This window comes from Pipra filicauda, unplaced genomic scaffold (assembly GCF_003945595.2).
Source record: "Pipra filicauda isolate LSUMZ 115617 unplaced genomic scaffold, ASM394559v2 scaffold167_size3244652_pilon, whole genome shotgun sequence".
NCBI classification, from domain to species: domain Eukaryota; kingdom Metazoa; phylum Chordata; class Aves; order Passeriformes; family Pipridae; genus Pipra; species Pipra filicauda.
In genome coordinates, this window is record NW_024104184.1 from 2,156,710 (window position 1) to 2,182,278 (window position 25,569).

General features: G+C 40.7%; 2 protein-coding genes across 8 annotated transcripts in view; one reads left to right on the forward strand and one right to left on the reverse strand.

Moving 5' to 3' along the window:
- Window positions 1–17,537, reverse strand: part of CDHR3 (cadherin related family member 3) — a 60,977-nt gene extending 43,440 nt beyond the window's left edge. For 2 of the 3 annotated variants that reach the window (XM_039379436.1, XM_039379437.1), the window contains exons 1-4: window positions 17,475–17,537; window positions 10,651–10,941; window positions 6,921–7,011; window positions 4,814–4,972 (exon numbers count right to left, since the gene is read on the reverse strand). The gene's annotated coding sequence lies outside the window, so the exon portion shown is untranslated. Of the gene's footprint in view, window positions 1–300; window positions 414–1,526; window positions 1,626–4,813; window positions 4,973–6,920; window positions 7,012–10,650; window positions 10,942–17,474 lie in introns of all 3 variants that reach the window. The other variant, XM_039379435.1, reaches the window with a different exon arrangement.
- Window positions 17,538–17,779: 242 nt separating this feature from the next.
- ATXN7L1 (ataxin 7 like 1) overlaps window positions 17,780–25,569 on the forward strand; it is a 115,934-nt gene continuing 108,144 nt past the window's right edge. For 4 of the 5 annotated variants that reach the window (XM_027751819.2, XM_027751821.2, XM_039379438.1 and 1 more), the window contains exons 1-2: window positions 17,780–18,023; window positions 18,519–18,587. In XM_027751819.2, coding sequence (XP_027607620.1) covers window positions 17,909–18,023; window positions 18,519–18,587 — 184 coding nt within the window. In that variant the 5' untranslated portion in view covers window positions 17,780–17,908. The remainder of the gene's footprint in view (window positions 18,024–18,518; window positions 18,588–25,569) is intronic. The other variant, XM_027751820.2, reaches the window with a different exon arrangement.

A 25,569-nucleotide genomic window follows, 5' to 3' on the forward strand; every position in this document is an offset into this window, starting at 1 on the left:
AAGATCAGTGACAAGCCAGATTTTGAAAGGAGCAATTTCAATAGACCTGGACCTGAATAAAGTGGTCCAAAGGCAAACAAAATCCTAATCACACAAAGGAAACATGCAATATTCATCACTGGCCCTGTTCCTTGCTGTCTGTAAGCTCTGTGATTAGAGAAAACCTTTAGAAATATCGCACACGGATAGGGTCAAATTCATCTGGGTACCGACACAGAATCACTTTTTTACAGTTGCTGAGTTTAGATTATGCTTATTTTATATGAGAGCAAACATGATTGGAAAAAATAATTTACTTACAACTGACATAAAGAAACATTATATCCGAGTAATGACTTGACTGAGTCTGCCACCACATTAATACACAAAAGGCAGCGGGAAACCAGTGCAATATTCCGGATGTAGATACTTGCCTGTGGATTTGAGCATCAACATCATAGAACAGTCTGAGACCATAAGAGCTTTCTTAATGAAACAGATCCCACACAGTAAACCTAGTGTCCAATAAATGTTTTGACAGAGAACTGTGAAGCTGTAAAGGTAGGTGGATGAATGCACAGAGATTAAAAAAAACTCTGCAGCCCAGATTGAGCTTAGTCACATAAAACCTGGCTGTTATAATATGAGCTATGGGGGTGATAACAAGAAAACAAGGTCAGGATATGTCCCTTTGCTGTGTATAGCTCCCATTGACCATTGCTGGAGCTGAGGGAATATTGCCATCTAGTGCCACACAAAAATCCAGCTGTCTAAACAGAAAAAAGCCATTTAGTTCATATAGGCAATGGTTACAAAGCATCCTAAAAAGCAGGGACATTATGTGCCAGGGACATCATTTTGGTCAGTGTCTTTGCCAAGCTTGTTACTAAAAATGGTACATTTTCTCCTTTAAAAAAATGACTGCATCGTGGGGACTGAGTCATAATGCTTTGAAGGAGAGACCCTGTTCAGTCTTTCAGAGGTTGTGAAAAGTGTGAAGTATTCCTGTAGCAGTTTAGCAAGTAACAGTCAGAATGATGGGATGCTGTTGAGGATGGGATTTACCTTGCCTTCCTTGATATTAATAAAACACAAACCTGTATATGTTAATGTTATATGGTCAAGCTAGGCTTCTTTTGGAAACAAAAAAGTACCAGGACACAACTGGTGAGACCAGCTTTAGCTGTTGCCTTTAGAATGGGAAGTGCTGTACTTTTGAAACATCTGTTTCCCCACAGTGACAATAAAGAGGGTTTGGGATGGCTAGGTCTGATATTCAGAGCCCTTCAACCCCTAGTGCTTGTCTCTCTGTGTCATTTTTTAACCAGATAGGCAACAATTTTGATGACCTGTCAGTGGAAAAATAAATACTGCTTTTAGACCCCTAGACCCCATGATCTCAGTTGTGTGATTCTCATTCAGGTTGGGGGGACACATGTACTCACACAGGAGTTCCCGCTGACCACAGTGGAAACAAGTGCTGGCCTGTACCACACTGCCTTTGCTGACAGGCCAGCACACTGGGCCATGACACATTTTAAATTCACCTCTGTGTGCTGCAGCATTATGAAGTTCTTCCCGTTGTCATGCCAGAAAGAGCCCTTAGGGGTGACAGAGCAGTTCAGTTCCCTTCAGCCAAGACCCTGCTGAGCACGAGATGAGGGTTTTTTAATGAGTGCATATGTTTGAGATACTTTTAATGAGGCCATCAACTCATCTGTGTTACCAAATACATGCCATATTATAACAATTTTCAGTCACTGCCCATCTGGAGCAGATTCAAACCAGTGGTTGATTTTCAAAAGCAATTTGAAAATCAAATCTTCCAACTGCAAACAATGTCCAGATTTTCAAACCAGGAATGTCATGTTTATATATGTTGACTTAAAATTACTTAAATGTCCCTCCAGTACCTCTGTGTTAATTGCCATGTTATTGCCTGTGGTTGTGACTTTCCCACTATTTCTACCCAGTAAACATTCAAAGAAAAGGATTAAATCACAAAGAGAATTAAAGTCAATAATGTAAAAGAATATTTTCGACCCGAGAAGAGTTTAGACACCTACCACTCCTTTTCTTTTAAATAGCATGAATGCCAATTAAACAAGAGGTTACTAAATTAATTTGCTTGTATTTTAAAAATTTATTATTTCACATCATCAAATATAAATCCTTTTCTTCATTGATTTTAAATATGCTGCAAAAAATGTGTATTCAAAGTTCCTCTAAATGAGGACTTATTTAGGTAATAAAATGCCTCACAATAATAGTAGCGTATAAAGTTACTGATGTCAAACTCTGCCAGGATTTTCAGGGGTATTTTCTTTGTTTTAGAGAGGGAGGTTCACTTGGCAAAGCCCTTACATATGGTATTAGAAAAGAAAAAGAATATCTGCACTGTCCTGAGTGTCCATAACGTGAATTAAAATCCCATCTAAAAAGGAACCTGAAAAGCAAGGATCGCAGATTTATAAACAGATTTTAAAGCACCTAGAAATGTGACTTTCTAAAGCTCTCACTCTTACCATCTAAGTTCCCCATAACTAAGTTTAGCTAAAAAAATTCTAAGCTAACAGTTTAGAAATAAATAGCAAGAAGCTGGCAGCAAAATCTGGAATTCCCCCATACCTCTTAATCCACAGGGACACAGACTGACCTTTCAGATGCAACTTAAACCCAGCTGATTTCCTCAGGCTTTTGCCTGAAATGAAGCCTGGCTCAAACAGCTTGGGTGTTCTAGGCAGGCAGGAATTACTAACATTAGCTCAATATCTTAATTGCTGTACTTAAAAGGCTGCCTACAGCTGTATCCAGCACAGAAAGAAAGCTCTCACTGATTTCACTGGGATCTGGATTGCTCTTTTAAGTTCGAAGGAGCTGGGGAAGTGACAGGAAGGATGGATGTTTTACCTACTGGTACAGATACCATGACTATACTGGCGTTGGCATCAGCTGAGCCTTTACACCAGGACACGCAGTTTTAGGAAGCTGTGACATGAAATACATTCATAAATTGTTTTCCTATGCTAAGGGGCAGCAGTAAGATGACATGCCAAATCTCTTTAAGAATCAAGAGGTGAACACCTCAAGATGTCCACCCACTCAGCAATCCAGTTGGATGGACAATCTTAATGCAAAGAAAGGTGATGTCCACACACGTTTAATATCAGCACCCATTTATCTTTTGTTTCAATCAACACTAATGGCAGGCAGTGGGGTTTACTTGTTTTGCTGTACTGATATTTGCAAACCTCTGAGACTGTTTCTTTGCATAAAACATTTTTCTGCACATGGGCATTTTTCTTGATGAAACCATCCTATGCTGCACAGTCCACTCTGTTATTTCATATCAGCCTAGGCTATCCCAGGCTAATGCACCCACACAACTGCTGGTGTTGCCACACAGGGAACTGGATCCACAAATTGAGCCTGGATGAGAACTGAGTGGATGACACACCCAGGAACAAACGGCCAGGAAATAGGGGTCTGGGCAAGAAAGTGCCTGTGGAACTACAGCCTGAAACACTCCATTCCTTTGTGTTCAGAGGATGTGGAGTAATGCTCATCCACGTTGTGGGATACACCAAAAATGGGTTTTAAAGACCCTGAAACCTCTAACGTTGTTGCTGTTTTGTGACTACAGAAATTTAGCCTGGCTTCTGTTTTTTTAAAAAAAAAAAGTGCTAAACGTTATACTATTAGCTTTTTTCTGTTGAATTAAATGTTCTGTGAAATAGCAGAGGGACAGTCACCATATCCCAGCTAAACGGTTTGTTTGGAGCAAATTATTTTCTATTCTTGAGCAAAAAGAATTTAATCAAGTGTCAGAAACAAACTACATCTTGACAGATTAGCAGGGTTGTTGCTGTTAAAATAAATTTGTTGCCAGATTTGTTTACAAAACTTATTTTTTCAGGGATGGGTGAACTTCCTGGAATTTGTCAATCTCTTGAATAAATATTGTGGAAGATTTGTAAAATGAGAATTAATTAAAACTTTTCCTATGAGTGTAAACCAGACATTTTGCTCAGTGTAAAAAAATTCTTTGCAAGCCAAAGGGAAGTCTTCAGGGGGGTGAACAGTGGAGAGGCAAGAAAATTTGAGCACTGCCTTTCCTTTTCCAAAGAAAATTTGGGATATAACAACTATGACTAATACAGGAATTGTAGTTTATATATTAGATTTGATATATCCCTTTTTAACTTTCTTCACGGTTCTGAACTGACCTCCAGACGTTTCACTTCAGCTTTCAAATCCCTCAGAGGTTTGTTTATTTTCCTATGAGTCTTTTTGGTTTGGCTGCTTCTGTACAATACGTGGCAGATGTGCTCATTTCTGGAAGTGGAGCTTTTTGATACTGACTCCTAGCCATGATTTGTGTGGCTCCAGGGAAGGCAGTGTTAGCTTGGATGGGGTGGTATCACCATCTCAGACAAAGAGATAAGCTTGCTGTCGTCATCCATTCATTCTGCTGGGGTAACTGAAGGAACCAGATAATGAAATGCTTATCCTAGTCAGGGAGAAAACAAGGACAAGTATTTGCATTCCACCTTTTCCTTCACTGCAAGTTGGGTTTTCTGGTGGAATTTGGGGAGTTTTATTATTTTTATAAGTGATAAGGAGGAAAACATTCTTCATTTATGAAACGGTAGACAGCAAATCTTTCGTTCTTTCATGTATAAAGTCAAGAAAGTGTCACTAAAGATCCTTAGAATGATTGGAAGGAAAATCTAAAGACAGCAACTCTTTTCTAATAAAAAGACAAATATTTCTCCCATTTAGACTAAGACGTTCTTATCTTCCCCCCCCCTCCCCCCCGCCAGTAAAATGTCACCTTGAAATTGGTCCTTGACAAAAGCCTTCAATGCTACTATTTGTAACATGTTGTTTCTGACAAAGCCAGTGGCAGATGTCAGTCTGCAATGGACAGCTGGCCAACAGCAGCAACAACATTACCGTCGAGGTGAATTAGGCACACGACCATGGGTGGGTCCTACAAATAAGTTACAAAAGAGGTCATGGACTTCACAGAAGACACAGGATTTTAAACCATGTAGCATTCAGGCAAACAGTCTTTCTTTGATTCTTTGTGTCAAAACAGAAGGATTGATTCTTCCCAGTCACCTTTCCTTAAAAAATGTCCAGGTTTTGAAATTACCATGACTGGTCTTAAAGATTTGATTAGTCAGAGCTATCACACGCTGCTGCTGTACTAATTAAATTAAACTCCACTGGGTCCATCCTTCCAAAGCCTTACTGGGTGCATTTGAGCAGTGTTTCCCACGGTCATAAGTCTGAAGCTGCATGTTGGCAGGATGGATAAGCATCTTCGTTTTAAAGACAGCCTCAAGCTTTTGCTTAAAGAGGCTAACACTGCCACTAACAACTAGGAAATCCTGGCAGATAGTCCACATGAATCTCTCCTTCTATATTTGCACAACGTCAAGCACTATCAGCACGGAATAAATAATAATCATAGAAACCTGGAGTCAGCCAGGAAATAGCTAAGAATGAGACATTTATATTTTAAAATCTGAAACTGCAAAATTATCTTGTTATGATTCTGGAAAACCAATCTTTTCATTTTCTCCTCTTGTTTTCTTTTCCTAAAGAAGAAGAAATGCTGCTGAAGGTACCAAAGAAAGTTGATTTGGTCCTGTATTACAGAATTACACATCTGAAGTGTCCTGCCTGCTTAATACATAAAATCCCTTCAAACAGCAATATGAAGAACAGTCCTGATTTTAAATCCAAATAATTCATTTCTAACTGAAAACAAAAATTAGAAATGGAATACAAATGTATTTATACCATGGGACAAAGAAGGAGAGTAGCTGAAAAACAGTTTCACCAGATAATCTTGCTTTAGATAATATCTGGACAAAGTCAAAATTTTTCTAAATATGATTGCAACTCCCTATTGAAAAGGATTTATATTAGTCATAAATCTTTAAAACAATGAGGAAAATTCATGAGGAATTTAGTCTCCAGCTCTATAGAAATAATAATAAAGAGTAAAACAAGTTGAAATTGGGAACTCTTATTTAATTCAGACTCTTGACAAACATTCAGGGTTACTCTTTCTTCACAAAAGAATCATTCATGTCTCCTTCTCTGTTCAGGTGTAGGGTTCCTATAGTATACTAAATACATTTTAAGACTGTATTTTGATGGTTACAGATAAGAAGAAACAGATTCTTACTTTAAATTCTGGTTTTATAATTGTTGATGGGGTACACATACAAACTTTTTTTTCATATATTGGTCATCTTTAACAGAAATGCAAAAAGATCTGAGGAATGTCTCAGTACAATCAAATTATAATTTATTCCAGAAGCATTTGTCAGAAGGTATAATGGCAGAGATTATACAGGAGAAGAATACATTGAAAACACAGAATGCCAAAAATCACCATCTGCTGAGATGATGGGAGTATCATGCTCAAAGCTGTTAAGGTGCTACTAGAGCTGTTGCATGTTACAACATTAAACAGTTAATTGCAGTTCATGGTTTTAAGTAAAAGAACTGGGGACTGCTTTTTACCATAGCAACCACAAAAAAGAAATCTCTTCCAGCATGTATGCAATGTGCACCAACAAAAAAGCAAAGAAAATAATTATATTTGGAATTCGGCTTTTAAACTGTAATTATTCGGACAGATTCCTCTTTCCAAATTTACATTCAGAGCATCCTGGGGAGAATTAGATGTTCATTCCAAATTTATCAGATGTCTCCTGAGGGACAAAAAGATGTATTACATTCTGTGTCTTTTCTCACTAACAACTGTCAGGATGACTCCTGCTGCTTAGGTAAATAGAGTAGGGAAGTGAAAGAAAAGAAAGGAAAACTTCTATCATCTCACAGACATGTGGCCACTTGTGCTGCGGGCAGGGCATGGGTATAAATGAATCGGTCAAGATCACACGTGTACTATTGCTTACCTTTTGCCACTCCAACCATCTCTATTGTGTGCTGAGGTCAGCCTACTTGTGCTCTTTTAGCATGAGGAAGCATGTTATGGTGACAACATTTCTGGTTGTTTAATCCCACGCCAGGTCAAGTTTGAGAGAAGGACAGGAGAAAAAGAAAGCAAAATGACAGTGACATCATCATCATTCCTTAAATATTAACATGTAACATTTTGATACCAATGGAACTTCTCATCCGTGTTACTTTTTGAAATAAAAAAGCCCAGCAAACTAACTGAAGCAGTCACCTAAAAGGTGAGACAGGCAGGTGAAAAGTAATGAGAAGCGAGAAAGAGGGAGGTCTTGCTGGTTGCTATCCCCAGAGGACACCCCGAGGGCAGGAGACAATAGGAAGAATTGTATTTCACTAGCCCTGAATTAACTAAAGGTTTGAATATGGAAATGTTTTTAAAACATCTATTGTAACTGCTGAAAACAATTATGTCTGTGGTATCTGCCAACTCTCATAATTATCTGCTGTTGTTTTAAAAATGTGTATGGGAAATTTTGCAAAATCTAGGACCAATAATCTCATGGCTGACACAGCACGCTCTTAGACTCTTACACCACAAATGTAGTGTGAGAACTGAACACAACAGTTGGCTACATTAAGATTCAGATTGACGAAGACAGACTGAGGGGGGTTTGTCAGCTGATGCAAAAATTTCCATAGGCAAAAATATTAAACCCTGAATACACGGAGGAATTCACTCACATTTGAGTGCTTTCAGGACCTAGAGATGCCCTTCAAGTTTTACCTCTACAAATCCAGAAGATGCGTGTTCATGGCTCTGTGCACCCACAAATTCTCCATACAAGACTATTTCTACCCCCTACAATGTAGACTCCTCTCTTTATTTCAAGAAATTCAACTGTACTGCTATTAAATCTTGTGTTTATTGAGGTCTTTTCACCACCATAACTCACTCTGTTTCCATACAGCCTCTAACTTTGTATTTATTTATAACAGCACCATGTATGTTTTGCCTCATCAGTTATGAAAATCTTTAGAAATATTTTGAAGTGCCCAACTCTACTGTGACATGAACATATAATTCAATAAAATGCCACTGCTTATGCTACTAGTAGATTTGACTGAGTCGTATTAATTGTGCTAATTATGATATGTGTGAGGACACAGAAAAAAAGGGCTCCACTGCTCTTATAAATGGAAGATTAGACACCTCTTGCCATAGAGAACTGACAGTCAGTATATTCTTAGATGTATAACCTTACATGAAATTTTTCATCCCGCTACACATAAAGCATTCTAATTTTGCCAGCTTTCCTATATCCCAGGCCACAATTGTAATAGTATTTTGAAGTCACTAGTAGCTGCAATGCCAAAACTGCTATTAGTGCAGAAGGAAAAGCAGGCATTGTATTATCAGATTATTATAGTCCTTGAATATAAATATGAATGCAAGTAAAAATGTAAGAGCTCAGATTTAGTATCGGAATAAGACTCCAATTCCCCACAAGGAGGAAGACTTCAATTCCACACAAGAAGGAGGAGGAGTTTGGGTATAGTTAATGGTCTGAATTTGAGTATTTTCTATTCATCTACTATTATTGTTATATATTATTCAGCAGAATTAAACACAGACAGTGAGAATCCACAGATGCCCAGTGTCTATTAAAGGAAAAGCACTTTTTTTTATCTGTCAATTAAAAGATTTGGGAAACAACAGCCAGTTCTAGCTATAATTTTGTATCAAATGTGTATCTGAACTACAAGATTCTCAAATATTAATTTTGTAATTATTTTTAGTTGTGGATTTTTTTCCCTAAACCACTATTGTTCACTTTTCATCGGTCTTGTAACTTTTGCATATACCAGATGTCACATGCTGAGTATCTACAAATAAGACTGGATTCAATGCACAGAGCTGCATCACTGGATGTTATTAACCAGTTAAAATGTTTGATGGCCATAGACATACAAAGATTCTCTTAATCTGAGCTTGCAAAGTTGCAGCCTTAGCTCTGACATTTATCAAACCATAGGTTTCCAACAAATAGAGTAGCAAAGGACATTGTATTTATACCATTAAGAGGAGGATTTAATTAAAAAAATTAGATTGTGAGATCGCAACTGAGGTCCATCCACATCTGGTCTCTACAACCGTATTGCCTTTTTAAAAGGTCTGGTGAAGAGTTTGATGACAGAAGTGCAGGGTGGCCCATGAGAGGTTTATGCATGTGAGCCAATGCTTAAATATCGAACCTATTTTTTACCTCCAGTGCCTTCAGTTGTCAGGCACATCCCTCACTACACCTCAGTTCCTGGTAAGGCCTTTGAGATCCATTTGGACTGAGTACAGAATTCGCAGTGCTTATCACAAGATACCATCTTTGACTCTTCCAGGGTGCAATGGGAATCTTATTAGGACAAAGCTCCTCGCAAAGATAGCACCAGGAGTGCAAGGAGCACAGAAGAATTCCCTGTACAACAGATGAGACACAATTGATTTCTGGCACTCCACTTCCAGGCTCAGCCAGAAATACAAGATGAACAGGCTTGCTTTCTTCTGCGATTTCAACATGTCTGCTTCCTGTATGAGCTGGAAATAGGACATACCATAACAATTGTCAAAACATTTCAGAAGCTCGAGCAAGGTGTGATTGGAGCCAGCTTCTGGAGTCAGCGAGGGCTTGGGGAGCCATGTGAGCAGGCTGGGCCCTCTCTGCTACCCGCTGATGCAGTGACCAAATGTGACCCCACCAAAGGTGTTGCAGTTTGACCCTCATTCAACTATCTTGTCTGGATAGCCCCAAGCTTTCACAGCCTGGCTGAAGGGAACCCAAGTGTCTCCGAAACACCAAGGGACAGCCCACCCAGGCTGAAATCTGAGAGCTCTTGGGTGCCTACTCTCAGTTCACTCATGCACAGTGCCTGGCCCTACCAGGGATGAGTCCCTGCTTACAGTGGGGAACAGCGAGCTCTGGGAGAGGGGGACAGTCAGAGCACCAGCACTCGTGGAAAATGGTGGGAGGGGAGGCAGGCCCCTGCACTGAGGGCAAGGGGCTCCAGCCAGGGCCAGGACAAGGCTGTGAAGGACTGCTGGCTTCCCAGGGAGAGGCAGAGGAGAACGGGCTGCTGAGAAGAGGGGACTTCCCCCAAGAGGTGAGGAAGCATTTAGAGAGAAGAAGAGGGCAATTCCAAACTGCTTTATGATGGGAGACACAGCTCTCTGGTGGGACAGGGAGAGAGGACTGGGAGAGACCTGTCTTCCACTGAGGGAAACAGCGGAGAGAAGAGGAGAGGCTCCTAACTGCAAAGGAGGGAATAAAAAACAATGAAGGGCATAGTAAAAGACATGATAGCCACTGGTGAGGCAGTTGGGCCCAAGTGGGACGGTGGTGAGTGTGGCTGGGAGCAAAAAACAGGACCCAAACCGGTGCTTCAGTGGAGTAACCTGGCAGGAGATGAAAACCCACCCTCCAGCATTAGGGTAAAGTAACAGAAAAGAGGGAACAAAATTCACGAAAGGGAAGCAGTTGGGAGAAAGAGATACAAACAGGAGAAATATGGCACCTACATTGAGAAGGAACTTAAGAAACTTGGTTACAATAGAGTGAGGTAGAAGAGCTGTTGTGTGCTGCCAACACATGCAAACATGGCCGGTGAATGGAAAGTTATAATATACGTTATTCATCAGGGCAAACTTAATCTTTAATGAAAGAATATTTCTACGCCTACCTCACGAAAAATGGGTGAAGATCTTCGGGGACTTTTGCGGGTTTGGTTATTCACACGGGCATTGTGAGAGAGCAAAGCACAGGAAAGTAGTACGATGTTTGACTGCAGACTTCATACTGAGGCGAGGTAACTTTGTCCATCCCCAAGTTGTTTTATACCTCAAAATACAAAGAAGTTTGCCACATCTTTCAAAAATGCAGGGAGCTCCTCCAAGTTTCTTTTCTGTCCCAACTGGATGGTTAAGAGCCTTCCTCTAGAATCTGGATATGGCCTTCAAAAATATTATTATTGCTGTAGTTTACAAAAAAAATGTTTCAATTAAAAACAAAAAAAGACAGATAAGTATTCAGGAAGTAAAAGTGATCTTCTGCTAGAAACAGCTAATAATTTTAAGCAGCAGTAAGAAACACATACTGATGACTGTGTTTTAAAACAATTTCTCTGTGATCTCTCCTGAGAACCTGTCATAGAATCACAGAATCAGCTAGGTTGGAAGGGACCTCAGAGATCATCAAATGCAACCCTTGATCCACTATCACCGTGGTTACTAGACCATGGCACTAAGTGCCACAACCAGTCTCATCTTAAAAATCTCCAGGGACGGAGAATCCACCACTTCCCTGGGCAGCCCATTCCAATGCCTGATTACCCTCTCTGTAAAGAATTTCTTCCTAATATCTAACCTAAACCTCCCCTGGCACAACTTAAGACCATGCTCTCTTGTCTTACTGAGAGTTGCCTGGGAGAAGAGACCAACCCCCACCTGGCTACAACCTCCTTTCAGGGAGTTGTAGAGAGTGATGAGGTCTCTCCCAAGCCTCCTCTTCTCCAGGTTGAACAACCCCAGCTCCCTCAGCCACTCCTCATAGGACTTGTGCTCAAGTCCCTTCACCAGCCTTGTTGCTCTTCTCTGGACTTCTTCTCTGTCAATACAAGGAAACTGAATTTTAGCCTGTTGAGTATTCTTTGATCTGTCATTCATGTCTTCCAGTTTCCCAGATAGATATACTATCTACCCCTCAGTCTTCCGCAGTGAATACACCCGTCTGACCTGGTCTAATCCTCGGTTTGTTGCCACGAGTCTAGCCAATAAAGTGTTGGGCAGGGTCCTTGGGTAGTGTGCTTTAGGAATAGAGTTTGAGATCCATGTTTCATACAGGTTATACCATAGCACTGAGACTGGATGTTTGGGTGAAGGTCAAGGGAAGATTCTCAAGGGAGAGAAAATACTGGAAATAAGATGGTCTGAACTGAACTCTCAGAGAGACTCCTGTCTAAAACCTGAATCTGCTGCAGAGTAAAAAAAAAAACCAAACTATTGCAGAAAAAAAAAAAAAAAAAAAAGAAACTGTTTTGCTTCTTCCAAGCAATTGGTAAGTCCTTGTGTCCAGTGAGGATGCACGTCTGCAGTGCACAAGGAAGTCCTGTGGTACACTGAAAGTTACAATTACCAGCTTTGGTATCAGAAACACTCTAGCTATGGTAATAAAGTAGATAATTATCCTCTTGAAAAGACAGTAAAGTACTACATTAACGCACTTAGACTACAGCCAATACTCGCGCAAAATTGCTTAGAACAAACTTAGCCACTGGAACCAAAGTGTGTGCAATTTTTTCACGGTGCTTGCATAATTCTCTTAGGTTTGAAATGTGTAGTAACTGTTGATTCCCATTTCTAGTTCATAGCCCTTTTTTTGGTAGCATTTTTTTCTTTAAACTTCCCTGAGTTCCCTGTAATAAGTTACCTTATCGTGCATTGTCTCTTCAAAAATCTGTGAAGTACACCTCTGTTTAGATTTCCTATTTCATCTGATTAGTGCTGCTGTAGTGTTTCAAGCATTGCTTTGATTTGTGTGAAGCAATTTGCAACCCCTGTTTGAGAAACATGTTTTTGTTTGGATACAAGAGTATCTCAGAATTTCTTTTTCAGTTCTCCATTTTTTCTGACTTTCTTTTTTAAGCGCTGGCTTCTTTGGCTAAGATGGAACTGAAAGCATAATTCAGATTTTTTTTTCTTGTGTTATTTCAGAGGACATTAAAAATAGATTTCTCTGCTATAAGTGTCTATTTAATATAGTTTTCTAGCTCAAATCTTCTACGATGGTACTCACACAGCGTTTGAGACACCTTCTGAAATTACAAAGAGATCAGAAATAGTACAGGGAGTGCACTTTTGGTCAGAGTCTAGGAAGACTGGCCCAGAGTGGCTTCTACATTTGGCTTGCTAAGTGCTGCATTGTTTTCATGGCCATCCTGTATGCATCTTTTTTCAGAAATCTAGGTATAGGGCTTTTTTATTTCATGAAGCCTGTTTTATTTCATGAATTCAGCTACTCTAATTATCACATAGCATACTAGGACGTTACATTGTATTAAAAAAAGTTTCAGAATCAGTTTCACCAGAGAAATGCAGGACTATCTATCTGGTACATTTTGCATCCTGAGGTGCTGCTGGAGTATTAAACAGAAACTTCATTTATCCACTGTGGAACAGACAACAGATTGAAAATCTACGGGTGAAAATTAGCAAGAGTGTAAAAAATCCACTATCAAAACCATTTGCACACAAGTCAACATACACATTAGTTTTACACTTCTAAAAATCCTGGAGGAGGATTGAAGTTTCTCTGCTGCTGTGACTGACAGCCAGCTAGTTTGCCGGTGCTTTTCTTATGCAAACTCCATCACCGACTATATTTAAGAAAGTCTTGTGATTCATTTTACTGTTTCATTCCCACCAAAGTAGATACGTGAGTTCATAAAACTGTCTACTATGTAATGATTTCTGCTATATAGGATAAAAACACTATTGTGGTAAATCCATTGCAAAACAGGATCCTGAGAAGTACTAATGAATTTCTTGCCAAACTGCTTAAATCATAATTACTTTGTCACAAGCATCATATGTTTATAATCTTGTTATGATACTGAAGCCTTATACAGCTGGGTTTTTTGTAACATTTTTGTAGCCAGTTTAAAGCCATCTGGTGCATGTATTGCCAGGTATATATGATTTTGTTGTTGTTGTGACTACATGTGCACCCTCAGCAAAATCATGGTATTTTCTCAGTGTATGACAGTGGAGTTGAAATGGGATCATGTCATTATTTAATTGGACACAGTGACTACTATGAGGTTCCTGATAGCCACATGTGAGAATTGCTGCTTTAGTTTGTTATCTCTTCACATTCAGATCCTGAAAGTTATATAAATGTTAGATTGATCTCCGAATAGAGGCAAAGATTGACACGCAGCTTTGGATCTCTTCTAAATGTCGTAACTTTTCTTGTGCTTTTATAAAGCCCAAGTCTTTAATTATAATTCTAGTAAGTAGATATAGGAACATACGATTTTTATCTCCTGGTTAGTTAGCAAAAAGCTTACATTTGGAGATCATCTTACTAAAAGACCTGTGATATATGGATTAAAAAGATTAGAGTTAAGGTTCCATCTGTATTTTGCTGTCTGTCAATTAAAGGACATCATTTGCTTATAGTGTACTTTTTTAATACCATGTTATGATTGGATCACTGTAGTATTTAGAAGCTGCAACCAAAATAAAAGCTCCATTACCTTGAATTCGGAAAAACCACAATAGTAAAAGGAAGCCCCTGCTTGGCAGTTGAAATAAAAAAGATCCTCAGAGACCAGGAAGGGAAAGAAGCACCTTTCCTGACTGACTTAATTATTTTTCTGTGGAAAAATGACTTGTTGAAGATCACACGTGAATTGAATTTCTATGCTGGTGGGCAGGTGGAAAAGAAACAGAGGATGTTTGGTCTGCATTTTCATGCACAGCCTTTTTTTTATTCATTTCCTATGGAAATAAGTCTTATGTGATCATGTTTGCGCCTTTCCCTCCTTTTTTTTTGTCTCCACCCATAACTTTTGGCTCCACTGATTAATAAAAACAAATTTGAAAGAGGAGTAAAAGTCTTAAATAGGATTGTCTTCAAATGAATTTTGTGAAAGCAGATGTCAGGAGAAGGGAAGAAGAAACCATCTGAATGTTCTTGCTATGGTAAAGCTGCAGCTCAAGTTCACCAGACAAAACTACATATATTCCCAACCATGGGAAAACTTCTATAATGTCAAATCAGCTCTCTTCCTATTTTGCTATAAATTTCTAGAGCATAATGCACAGCTCTCCACGCAACATACACTAGTTTGATTTGGCACCAATCTGGAGTGCTTCTTCTTTCGGAGAAGCCCTGCTGCAGAACAGAAGCTACTTTTCTGCAGCTTCAGGGCTTGCACCCTACAAGCCAATGGAGATAAACTGATGGCTGGTTTGCTCAGGGATGGGGTTCATTCCTTGGTGCAGATCACAGAGGCAGCAGACACAATCAAAGCAAGCTCGTACTTCTTAAACAAAAGATGCTGATCACTGGAAAGGCTTATGCGTAGATGTGGCACTTAGGGACATGATTAAGTGCTGTACTTGGCAGTGCAGGGTTAATGGTTGGACTTGATCTTAAAGGTCTTTTCCAATCTAAATGATTATATGACTCTGATTGTGGAACCATTTGTTTAATGGCTGTTTCTAAACACATATGGTAGGGAGGAGGAAGAATCCTTTTGGGAGGGCTTTGGAAATCTTTCTCTCAAACTGTAAGTCACTGGATTCTTTTGAGGAAGGAATTGGTACATCTTGCATCTCTGATTGTATGCTAATTTTCCTTCATGTGGTCTGTTTCTGTTAAGAGCCTAGACTGTAGGTCTGCAGTGTGTCATGGTAAGCAGTATGTAGATCAGTGCCATGTGTCAAAGCTGGAAAGTTTCTTCACTTTTCTTGCTTTGTTTGAGGCTGCTTGTATTAAGTACTTTCCCTCTCTCCTTTTTTCTCACTTGTGTGGTTAGGAATTGCTTTACTGCCTGTATATCCTGTGGCAGTGTTTAATATTAGTTAGATGTTTGGCCATCCCTACTTCCCTGAAATCTAAAGTTGGTTTTCATTGACGGGGATTTCCTGGGTGCTCACGTGCCTTTCTTTTCTATCTTGTCTCCAGATACACATCTTGGGTAATCACACCAGTGTTATGGTATAAGCTGTGCAGTGTAACTTCTCTAATTATGGGACTATCTGGCTGCTGTCAAGATTTTTTGCTCAACCATCTTGCAGTCAATTTGAACACAAGTGCCAAACATGTTGACTATTAACTTCATGTGCTTTATCATTCCTCCTAAGGAATTCCATCTTGCTATTCCTGACCAAAGTGTTTTTCAGTATAGTGGACAGGGTTTTCAACCTCAACATAAGCAGCTTATGTCTATTCTTTATTTTTATTTCCTCACTGATGATTATGTCTCCTTATAATTAAAAACATCAAATATATCCACTACCAGCTGAATTTTGTTAGACTAAGTCAAATTCTTCTCATATGATAGAATCTTAATTCCTCTGATCTTTCTAGTAACCCTTTCCACACTTTTTCTGTAGGAAGATTAATTTAAACTGGTGGATAGGAGTGTACTTAATATTCCAGAATAGATCTTGTCAGGGCTTTGTACTATACCACAAGCACCCTTCCTGCTTCTGGAAATTCCACATATATCTAAGATCATGCATCTTATGTCTGCTTCATATTGGTTGCCAATAAGCCTGCTGCAACTGACTGGTTCTCACATGAGGCGTATTTTGGTGAGCTTTCTACTTATTTGATTATGTTCCTGAAGTTTCTTATAGCTAATATTACTTTACTGGAGGCACTCCGGCCAGGCCACATGTTATGAAAGCTTTTAGGCTCCCCTCCAGGTATTAAGGATGGGACTTGTATATTCCAGCTATTTTTTGGAAGAGGTGGAGTGTGAACACTGTGTGTATTTACCACTGCATCTGTTGACAGGCAAAGCGTGTCTGTGCTTTGCCCAAAACATTTTTCCATGCCAGCGCTGTAAAGAGCCTAATCTTAATGAAGCTGTGAGAAATTTACTTAAATCCATTCCAGACTGTAGCACCATATACCTTTAGGCAGCAGTGCTGACTTCAGCAATTCCTGTCCTGCTCCTCTGGCCGTAAGTCCAGACCCTGAGCACACCCTAAGTGCTATTCTTTTTTCTTGAGTCTAGATTAATTCCATGCTCTACTTCAGCATTGTCGCACGATGGTTTGAACCAGCAAAAAGTGAACGGTGACAAAGGGTCTTAAATGAGTGGCTGGCAGAAGACATAGATGGGGATAGGGCCATGCAAAGCCCACATCAGCACTCCAAGAAGTGTCTGATGAACAATAAACATGAGCACTCCTGCTGGGGCCGCAGAGCTGTATGAAAGGTTCTGCATGTGGAATCAGAGGCTGATTAAATGAAACCAAGTCCTTCACCAGCAGTGTTCATGTTTGGCTTAAGAGGTGTGAGCTGGAGCAATAGGCTTATGGTGTAACTCCTTACCCAAATCAGGTATATATGAGGATAATTTTCAATTTCTATTCTTACCTCAATGGAGAATTAAATAGAAATGACATGGCCCTAAATTAAAAGCATGTACATCCGCCAGGTTACGTAGAGCGAGATGAAAACCTCGGTGTTGTTTGAGAGGAGGAGGACCTGCGAGCTCAGAGCTGCTGTACCTAAAACACCAAATACTACCTGCCTAAAACACCAAAACCAGAGCAATCCCATTTGCAAGCAGACGAAGCCCTACTACAGATCAGGCAGCATTTGGACAACAAAATGGCTGTGGCTATAAGTGATCCACAGAAGCGCAGCTGGAAGAAGCCGGGGGGCGGGGGAGCCCCGACCCCACACTCCGGGGCCGATCAGGGGCCGCGCCAGGGCGCGGCGGGGCCGTGCCGCAGTTACCGAGAGCCCGTCCCAGGCACTTACTGCGGGGCGCTGCGAGACGCGCGGGGGGCGCGCAGCCCCGGGGAGCGCACGGCCGGCGGCTGCGCCTTCCCGGCGGGGCTCCTGGGCCGCGGACCCCGCTCGGCTCGGCTCGGCTCGGCCGGGCGGTGCCGGGGCCGGGTCGGGGCCGGAGGGGCAGCGCGGGGGCCGCGCGGGTCCGGCGCCCCTCGGGGCGGGCGCGGGCCCGGTGCCGGCGGCGCGAGGCGCAGGCGCGGGGGGCGCGGGCATGCGCGCTGGGCGGCGGGGAGCCCGATCTGATAGGGAGCAGGGGCTGACACTACCCCCGTGTGGGCGGCGGAACGTCCCGAGGATGACGTGCGGCGTTCTCGAATCCCGTGTCTCGCTCGCTCGCTCGCCGCCGCCGCCGCCGAAGGAAACGGGAAAAGCAACAAGGAGGCAGGAGCAGGCGCGGCGCCATGGCGGCCCTGGAGCGGCCCGTGCCCAGTCCCGAGGCGTTCCTGGGCCAGCCCTGGGCCGCCTGGGTGCGGGAGGCCGCCCCCCCGCACGCGCACGGCGCCGCCCCCCCGCACAGTAAGGGCAGGGACCGGCCGCGGTCCGGCTCCGCACGCCGCTCCCCCCGGAGCGGGGCCGGGGTCCGACCGGGCCGCCCCCCCTCCCCTCTCTCCCTTCCCCTCCCTCCTCCCGCCGGGGCCGGGAGGTGCCGCCCCCCCGGGCGCTCAGCTGACGCCCGGCCGAGCCCCCGTGCCATGTGTGCGGGAGGCGCACGCCGCGCCTGCCGTGCCGCTGCCCCGCGGCGCTGGGCCGGCGCCGCGGTGGGGGAAGGGGGCGAGGGGGAGGATGCGCGGAGGGGCTGGAGGATGCCGCGGGAGGGGGGGGGCGGAGGGTGCTGCCGCGGGGGGCCCGGCGGTTCCGCTCCCTGGCAGATGCTCCGACCATTGTGCTTTTGCTGTTGCAAATAGAAACACTGCTCACCTCCTCACCTCTCCTCCTCCTCCTCCCCTCGCCAAACAATAAATGCACACCTCAGGGCCCTCGGCGCTTCCTGACTCTGCTTCTCTTCTGCAGGTGTAGATCTAGAAGAGACTGGAAAGGAGGGTGGAAAAAGCAGGGAGGTTATGAGGCTTAATAAAGAAGGTAAGTGGATAGTGCTGGCACACCTCTCTACCTGTCTTGTTTCTTGGTGGTTGTGGATTACTGTGGTTTGGCCTTGACAGGGTTGTCTCAAAGCATATGGATCTCTCTGCCGTGAAGAATGTTTCAGGATTGGATACATGCAGATGACTGTCACTGTGTCAACTTCTTTTGAAGTACGGGTATAACAGGTGTATGCGTGCAACTGGCAGACGTGGTAAAAGATAAGGCAATTTTGAGTCAAAAGACAACTACACATCAGTGGCCATATTGGATTTTTTTTTGTAGACCCTGTCCCTTCATGCAACATTTCACTTGCTTCTGTGTGGAGATAAGCATATAAACCTGGGCATCACCTTTACACATTATATTATCATTAGCGACTAGCGAAGACGTTTTCACTTGTGGAAAGAGTCTGTTACAATTTTTGAGTTCATTCAGTTTAGCTCAAGTCACATTTTATGTTTTCATTCTCACTGCTGAGTGTGACTTGCAGACAACTGAGCGGCCAATGTCAAATATTATCTTACATTAAACAAAGCCATGCATATTATGCGAAAACAAATATAACGAGTCATTTGGGCCATAAAGTTTTCTGGTACCATCAGTATGAACAGGCAGATTCCAGGCTACTGGTATTTGCCAATATGCCGTGCCTGACACAGTTCTGTCAGTTGCGAGAAGAGAAACTTTAGTGGTGAGCATAAACAAATCAAATTTACACCTTTCGTTTGTGATATGTGTCATTAACATCGTGCTGGGGGAACACCTAATGCAACTAGTGAAATGCTTTGGGACGCTCTTTCATGTAGCTCTCTGTTTGTTTCTGTTGTGTTAAGAAAGTAGTTTACGTATAGGACCTCTCTGTCATGAGAAATACTTATTGTAAAGTCAGTTCATAATGAACGATCCCATCATAGTGAAACTTCGTTGTGACTTACTCATGCTGAGAGAAATCCTGCTATTACCTGTAATGCCATAATATATATTCTGAAATGATGTTAAGTTTCTCAATATATTATAGTTGTCATTACACGTGCATTCAATTTTGAGCATCTTGGCAGCTCAAAGGAATCTTATGTTTTCTAAACAACCTCTTGAAAAAAGAATGAATTAATCAGTAATGTAGATTTGTGTGATAAACTATAAAATTGCATGGAGTACACATTAAAATCATTTAAAATACCATAAAACTTCCCTTTTGGAAGACCTTTCTAGAGATGCGAAGTTTGATTGTGTTCCTGTCTTGATTCTTAAGTGCCTGAACCTCTTTATTTTACCAGCCCAAAAATAAGTTAGCGGCAGAACTGGGATTTTCCTGTAGTATATTTATAGGTAAAAGGTTCAAGGTGCAGTTTGTACACCTGTCAGTAATGTTGATTCAAAAATAATCGAATAAAAGTCTTGCTACTTCAGCTTGGCCTTCATAAGGAGCTTAATTTGTTGAGATAAAATGTTTTGTGCTCAGAAGTCCTTGAACACAAATTCTTATTATAAGCTTACTCGAGACATAAAGATTGAAGCACGTCTCTACTCCCTAGTCATACATAATATGCAAATTGTTTCCTAGAACGATTCAGTTTAGATTATCAGTTCTAGTCTTGTTTGGGTTTTTTGGGGGGTTAGAGACTCCAGCAAAGGAGCTCTATGTAAACTCACTCTCTTGAAAAATTTTTTCCAAACAAAGTATAATGCTGTTGCTGACGTTATGATGGTGACAGGTGTGAAGCACTTACTGGTTTTTATAGTACTTACGGTGTAATATAAATGTTTAAAAAACCAAACCTGACTTATATTTAGAAAATAAAAGGCTTTAGAAATTTTATTGCTTCCAAGTAGTAACTTCTGTTAGATCACTTAAAAATAACTTTCATGAAGTTTGAATAAATTAGTATGTGTTGAAATATTTCTATATTCACTTAAGCAGTCTGTTAATACAGGTGTTTCTACCACACCCATCTGTATGTCTGAACATCCACTGTAAATCTTCTTGGGCCTCACCATCCTTATTCATAAAGGTGGGGAAACATGTGATAAGTTAGATTGGTCTGCAGGAGACATCACTCGTGTGTTTGAAGGAATGCTTGTGCTTTTACTCTGATCTTGCACACATCTGTCTTGTGACATGTTGAATTTTTTTGACTGCTTTGTTCATAGGCAAGGGTTGTGGTCATGATAGGTCTGAATACCAAACCCAACTCCTTTTTCTTTGCAATCCTATCTATTTGAGTAAACCTTTTTATGGCATCTGTGGTGCCAAGAGATTGTAAGTGATGTCTTAGAAAAATCAAATGTTACTTGTATCAAGTAACTGAGGACGACAGAGACAGGATTTTAAGTATCAAAAATTACCGTCCTGTTTGATAAAGATAGTGTAAAATCTGATCTCTCTGCATTTACTTCTTGTCATATTTGTCTGCATTTTGTCATCTTTAGTTGATATGACCAGATTTATGTGGTCATCCCTTTGTAAGCAGTTAAGCAAAGGAGTCTTTTTAGACTAGTGAAACTATGTGCAGAGCGTGGTGGGGGAAAGGGATGAGAAGACAAGTGGTCTCCTCCAGACCACCACAAGGTGTTTCACTTTGGTTTTGTAGAAAAATATGGGGTCTGGTGGCAAAAAGTGCCATCCCTGCTTCATCCCTGCTTCACTGCCTCCTTTCTGGTTGTGTACTGTATGTGTTTAGACTGGTGGGCTGCTCTTCCTCCTCCCTTTGGCCCGGGTGGGGACCTGGGAGGCAGCATTCCCAGGAGGTGGTGGGTAGAAGCACTCACTGCCAAGTCTCCGCCTGCCCAAGGGGTTGATACTTTCTTGCGCATCCCTGGGCAAGGGGGTCACAGTCACTGTGCTGTTCATTTCTGTAATGCAAGAGATGCCCTGAGGCCACGTGCCCCCTGTGCCCCACCGTAAGGGTAAAAGTATTGCTCGCTGCTTTCCTTTATTCTGCAGTGTATATGTAGGCAGCGCAGAGGGAGAGAAATTTCCTGAACGATTTTTCAGTTTTGTAGACAGAATTGCTTTTTGCATGCTAATACTTACTCTTAAGTTTTCCTTCAGCAAACGCAGTCTGTCTGTGGTTGACTTTTACTGGCATGCAGACTTGTGGAGAGGGGATTACAAAGTTGCAAGTGTTCACAGAAAATGAGAAATTTTATGCATAAACGTTTGTGCCAGAAAAAAAACCTTATCTGCTTATCTAATCAGGAAACAGAAACAGTATTGTGTAATTTATCTGACAAATCACTACCAAGCAACCGTCTTAGCTAAAAGAAGGGTTATCAGAATTGGAACAGCATTTACAATTTATGTTGAATTTTAAAAAGTTGAATGGCATGGTCGAAAAATTAAAGATTTTCTTGCAGGTAGCGTGCATAGTAACAGAGGTCTGTATTTCTTTGAGAATTTGTATCCTGTAAAATGCTACAGTAACTGCGTACCTGAGGTAGATACAGTGTTCTGTTATTTTCAGTCTTACCCTGTAACTGATTATAGATTAATTTTGGAGACATGTGTTTTACTTTATACGATATTGAAGAAAAAAACAGAAGAGTGGGATTTTTTGATTTTGTGTACAGAACTTGTATTAATCGGTTTAGTAAATGTGCAAGCATTGAGTGCTGTGAGTGTTTCTAGATAGGCACAGGCTGTAAAGGGGCAAAAGATATCCTGTGTATGTCTGTGAACTACAACAGGGTTAAATATGACCTATGGGACTTAGGTCTGTATCTGGATACTTGGTGTCGTAGTCAACTTCAGTTTCCCAGTTCAGTGGGTTTGTATTATTGAGGTTTCAATCTGATGATGTGTGTGTTTTGTCTCAGATAATCTTTTCACTGACCATACTGATTTGTTATCGTTTGACATTAAGGATGTTAGGTAAAAAATTCTAATAGTTTTTTGATTTTGTGTTAAAACTAGAAGTTTACAATCGTTATTTTTTGCACCACCCTAAACTTGACCATTTTACTTCATGATTACACATGCAAACTGGAGTTTTAAATCTATTGTACAGTTGCTTACACTATATTTTTCCTATTTTGACTTCCCACACAAATGTCTGATGGAAAGCTTTTTGATAAATCCTTTGACAACTTCAGTACAAAATTAAAGGAATACTGATTAGTTTAGCTTTCAGTATCTTTTTAATTCTTCAGAAAAATATCTTGATGATTTTGTCTTCTTCTTGGAAAAATAAGAAGTTAAGGAGGCTAGATGGTGGTAGGGAACACTTCTATAGGGGAAAAAAGGATGTGACATAAAACATTCTACTTTATGAAAAGCAAAAGAAAGAATTAAAATTTTTTATAGGGAGATTGGGAAAGAAGTGAAGACAAGACAAAACCAGCTGGTTAATGTAAGCATTGGGATTGGAGTTGATTTTTATTTAATTTTTTTGTTTGTTTGTTTACTAGTGGTTTGCCGATGGTGCTGTTTGTCTCCTTTAAAAACATACTAAACCAAAAAGAATAAAAACGTTCATGTTTTTCTTAGATGAATTCATCTTTCACCTTTTTGTGGTAGTAGGGAATGTTGGAAAGAGCTGAGAGGGAAAGAAAATTATAGCAAGGTTTTAAACACATACCCCAAAAGAAAGATGTGAGGTTATTGAATTTAGACCAACATAGCTGGTGATTTACAGGTGGTTTTAGTTTTGGTTTTGCAGTGGGCAAAAGAGAGAGTTGAATGTTGTATAATTTTCTGTCTCTTCCCTGTAAGCTAATAAGGTCTTCCAGAGATACTGATTTTTAAACAGATGTAATATTCTGGTGAAGCTTGATGAGTGGAAGAACTGAGAATTGTCAGGACACAAAACTGTGGCTGTTTTCAAGAGAAACTTTTTCTTACCATTCTTATCTTTATGCTGGCAATAAGAACAGTGAGCAAAGGTCCCCATGGGGGTTTTCTTTAGGATGAGAAATTATAGTGGGATTGAATTCTGGTGTGTATTCTGGTGTGTAAGTGCCTGATCAGTTCTGTGTGTGATATCTGACTGATTTTTTTTTTTTTCGCATGGACAGCTTCTGCAGGGGGGTGGCGTGGCTCCTGGTTATGGCTGTCACCTCATTTAATGTGTTTCAAGGAATGGTGACAGAGGAAGAATGAAACATTATGTATGATAGTGCCCAGAAAATTTAGTCAGAATTGTAGTTTATCCTCATAGTTATGTAGTTATTTTCTGAAACCTGTCCTTTAGCTCTTCAACCCACACACTGGATAAAAGGAGTGGAGTAATGGTAAAGCTCTCTGATCAGACATTCTGTGTTTTGAATCAAGATTTTGATGGTTTTGAATATGTATCTAGAACTGTTGTTCTCTCAATTACTTCTTTAAAAATTCTGGTTTTGTTAGGTGGCACATATCTTGAAGTTCAGTATTCATGCAACAGTTGTTCTGAAGAGGTTAGATCTCCTGGTAGTTTAAAGTACCTCTTTTGATTGCATGTGAGGAAACCATGTGTGATTCTCTGTCAACTGACAGCTCTGTCACTAAGGATCTGTCTCTGACATTCCTTGTACTTGTTGTAATTTATAACCAGACTTGAGAAAGAGGGAAATTTATGTGTTTCCTAGAGTGTACCCCAAGCCCTTCTGTCACCACAGAAAGTGAAATGACTTCTTGTGTCTAATTTTGATTGAAATATAAAAACACGTGTGTGTTTTCTTGTTTATCTGCCTCTGTATGTGGTTAATAGTTTATAGATGAAATATAGGTTTCTATGTATTACGAAAAAGACTACACAAGAGCTGAACCATTTCCACAATGAAATGGAGTAATTTCTTTGAAATGGACCTTTTGTTCTATTTAATTAAAAATTAGGACATTATCAGATTCTGTTTTACCTTTGGGGCAAAAAATATTAGCCATTTAACCAAAGCTGAGGTGTATGAATGATATGGAAGCAGTGGAAAATCCTATAGAAAACATTTCAAATTACATTTTGTTTAAGTTGTGGAGTTTCTGGTAGTCCACTGTGTGCATTACTAAGAAAGATCTCCTTCAGTAAAAGTAGTATATGTTTTAGAGATATATGTGTTTCTTAAAGAGTTAACTCCAATATAAGGTTATATGAGTGCCATGACTACTCATTATTAAGAGTAATTTTGGAATAACTAGCAAGAAAGATTTTCAGTTTATGTGGGCATGGGTTAAGCTACTGGATCTTTCTGTCTTCCAAGTTCAACTTGGTGCAGAAGTTCTTCGGCTTGTCCTTGAAAAAGCTGATTCAGGAGTTAAAGGTGCAGGGTGAAGCTGGTGTCTTTAGGTAATTAATGTGCCAAAAAACCTGTGGTGAATGCCGTTGTGACACAGTAAGGGTGTTTGACAGAGGTCTCTCAGCAAGACTAAAACAGGAAATCTTTGATGGTTCTCTTGCTGGATGAGAAGGGTAGATACTATGAGGGTAAAAATGGTCCACTTTTTTATCATAGTGCTGTGCAGCTGACTAAGCTGAGTCAAATTGGAGAAGGAATCCAGCACAGTTACTTACAACCTATGTGGAACATAGGAAAACCAACTATTGCATGCATAATTTCTCTCTTTTTCTTTTCTGTGTCCCTTTCTGTGTTTGATTTTAAGGGACTGGTTTTGTCATAATGTTTTGTATGGCTTATTAAAAGTTATGCCTGAAATCCACTGATGTTGCTGGAGAAGTGAGCTTTCTGATTGCTCTTGGTGTTGTACTCAATAGAAATGTCTTCCTTATTTCTGAAATGCTGTGCTTATTATTCAGTAATTTCCTTTCATATTTTACTAAGTTGTATGAATAATACAGTGCTTAAGCTCAACACGTATTCCTATTTATCTGTTTTCTTGACAGTAATTAGAATTTAGAATTATTTGGTTTTCCAGCTTTTTGGTTTCTGTGTTCATGTATTTATAAAATGTGGACTGTTTGGCAAAAGAGAAGTGGAGTTTTCCCAGATCAGAAAGAGCACCAGCCAGAAGTAGCAAATAACTTGACAACAAGAGTTCTAAGTTCTGCAT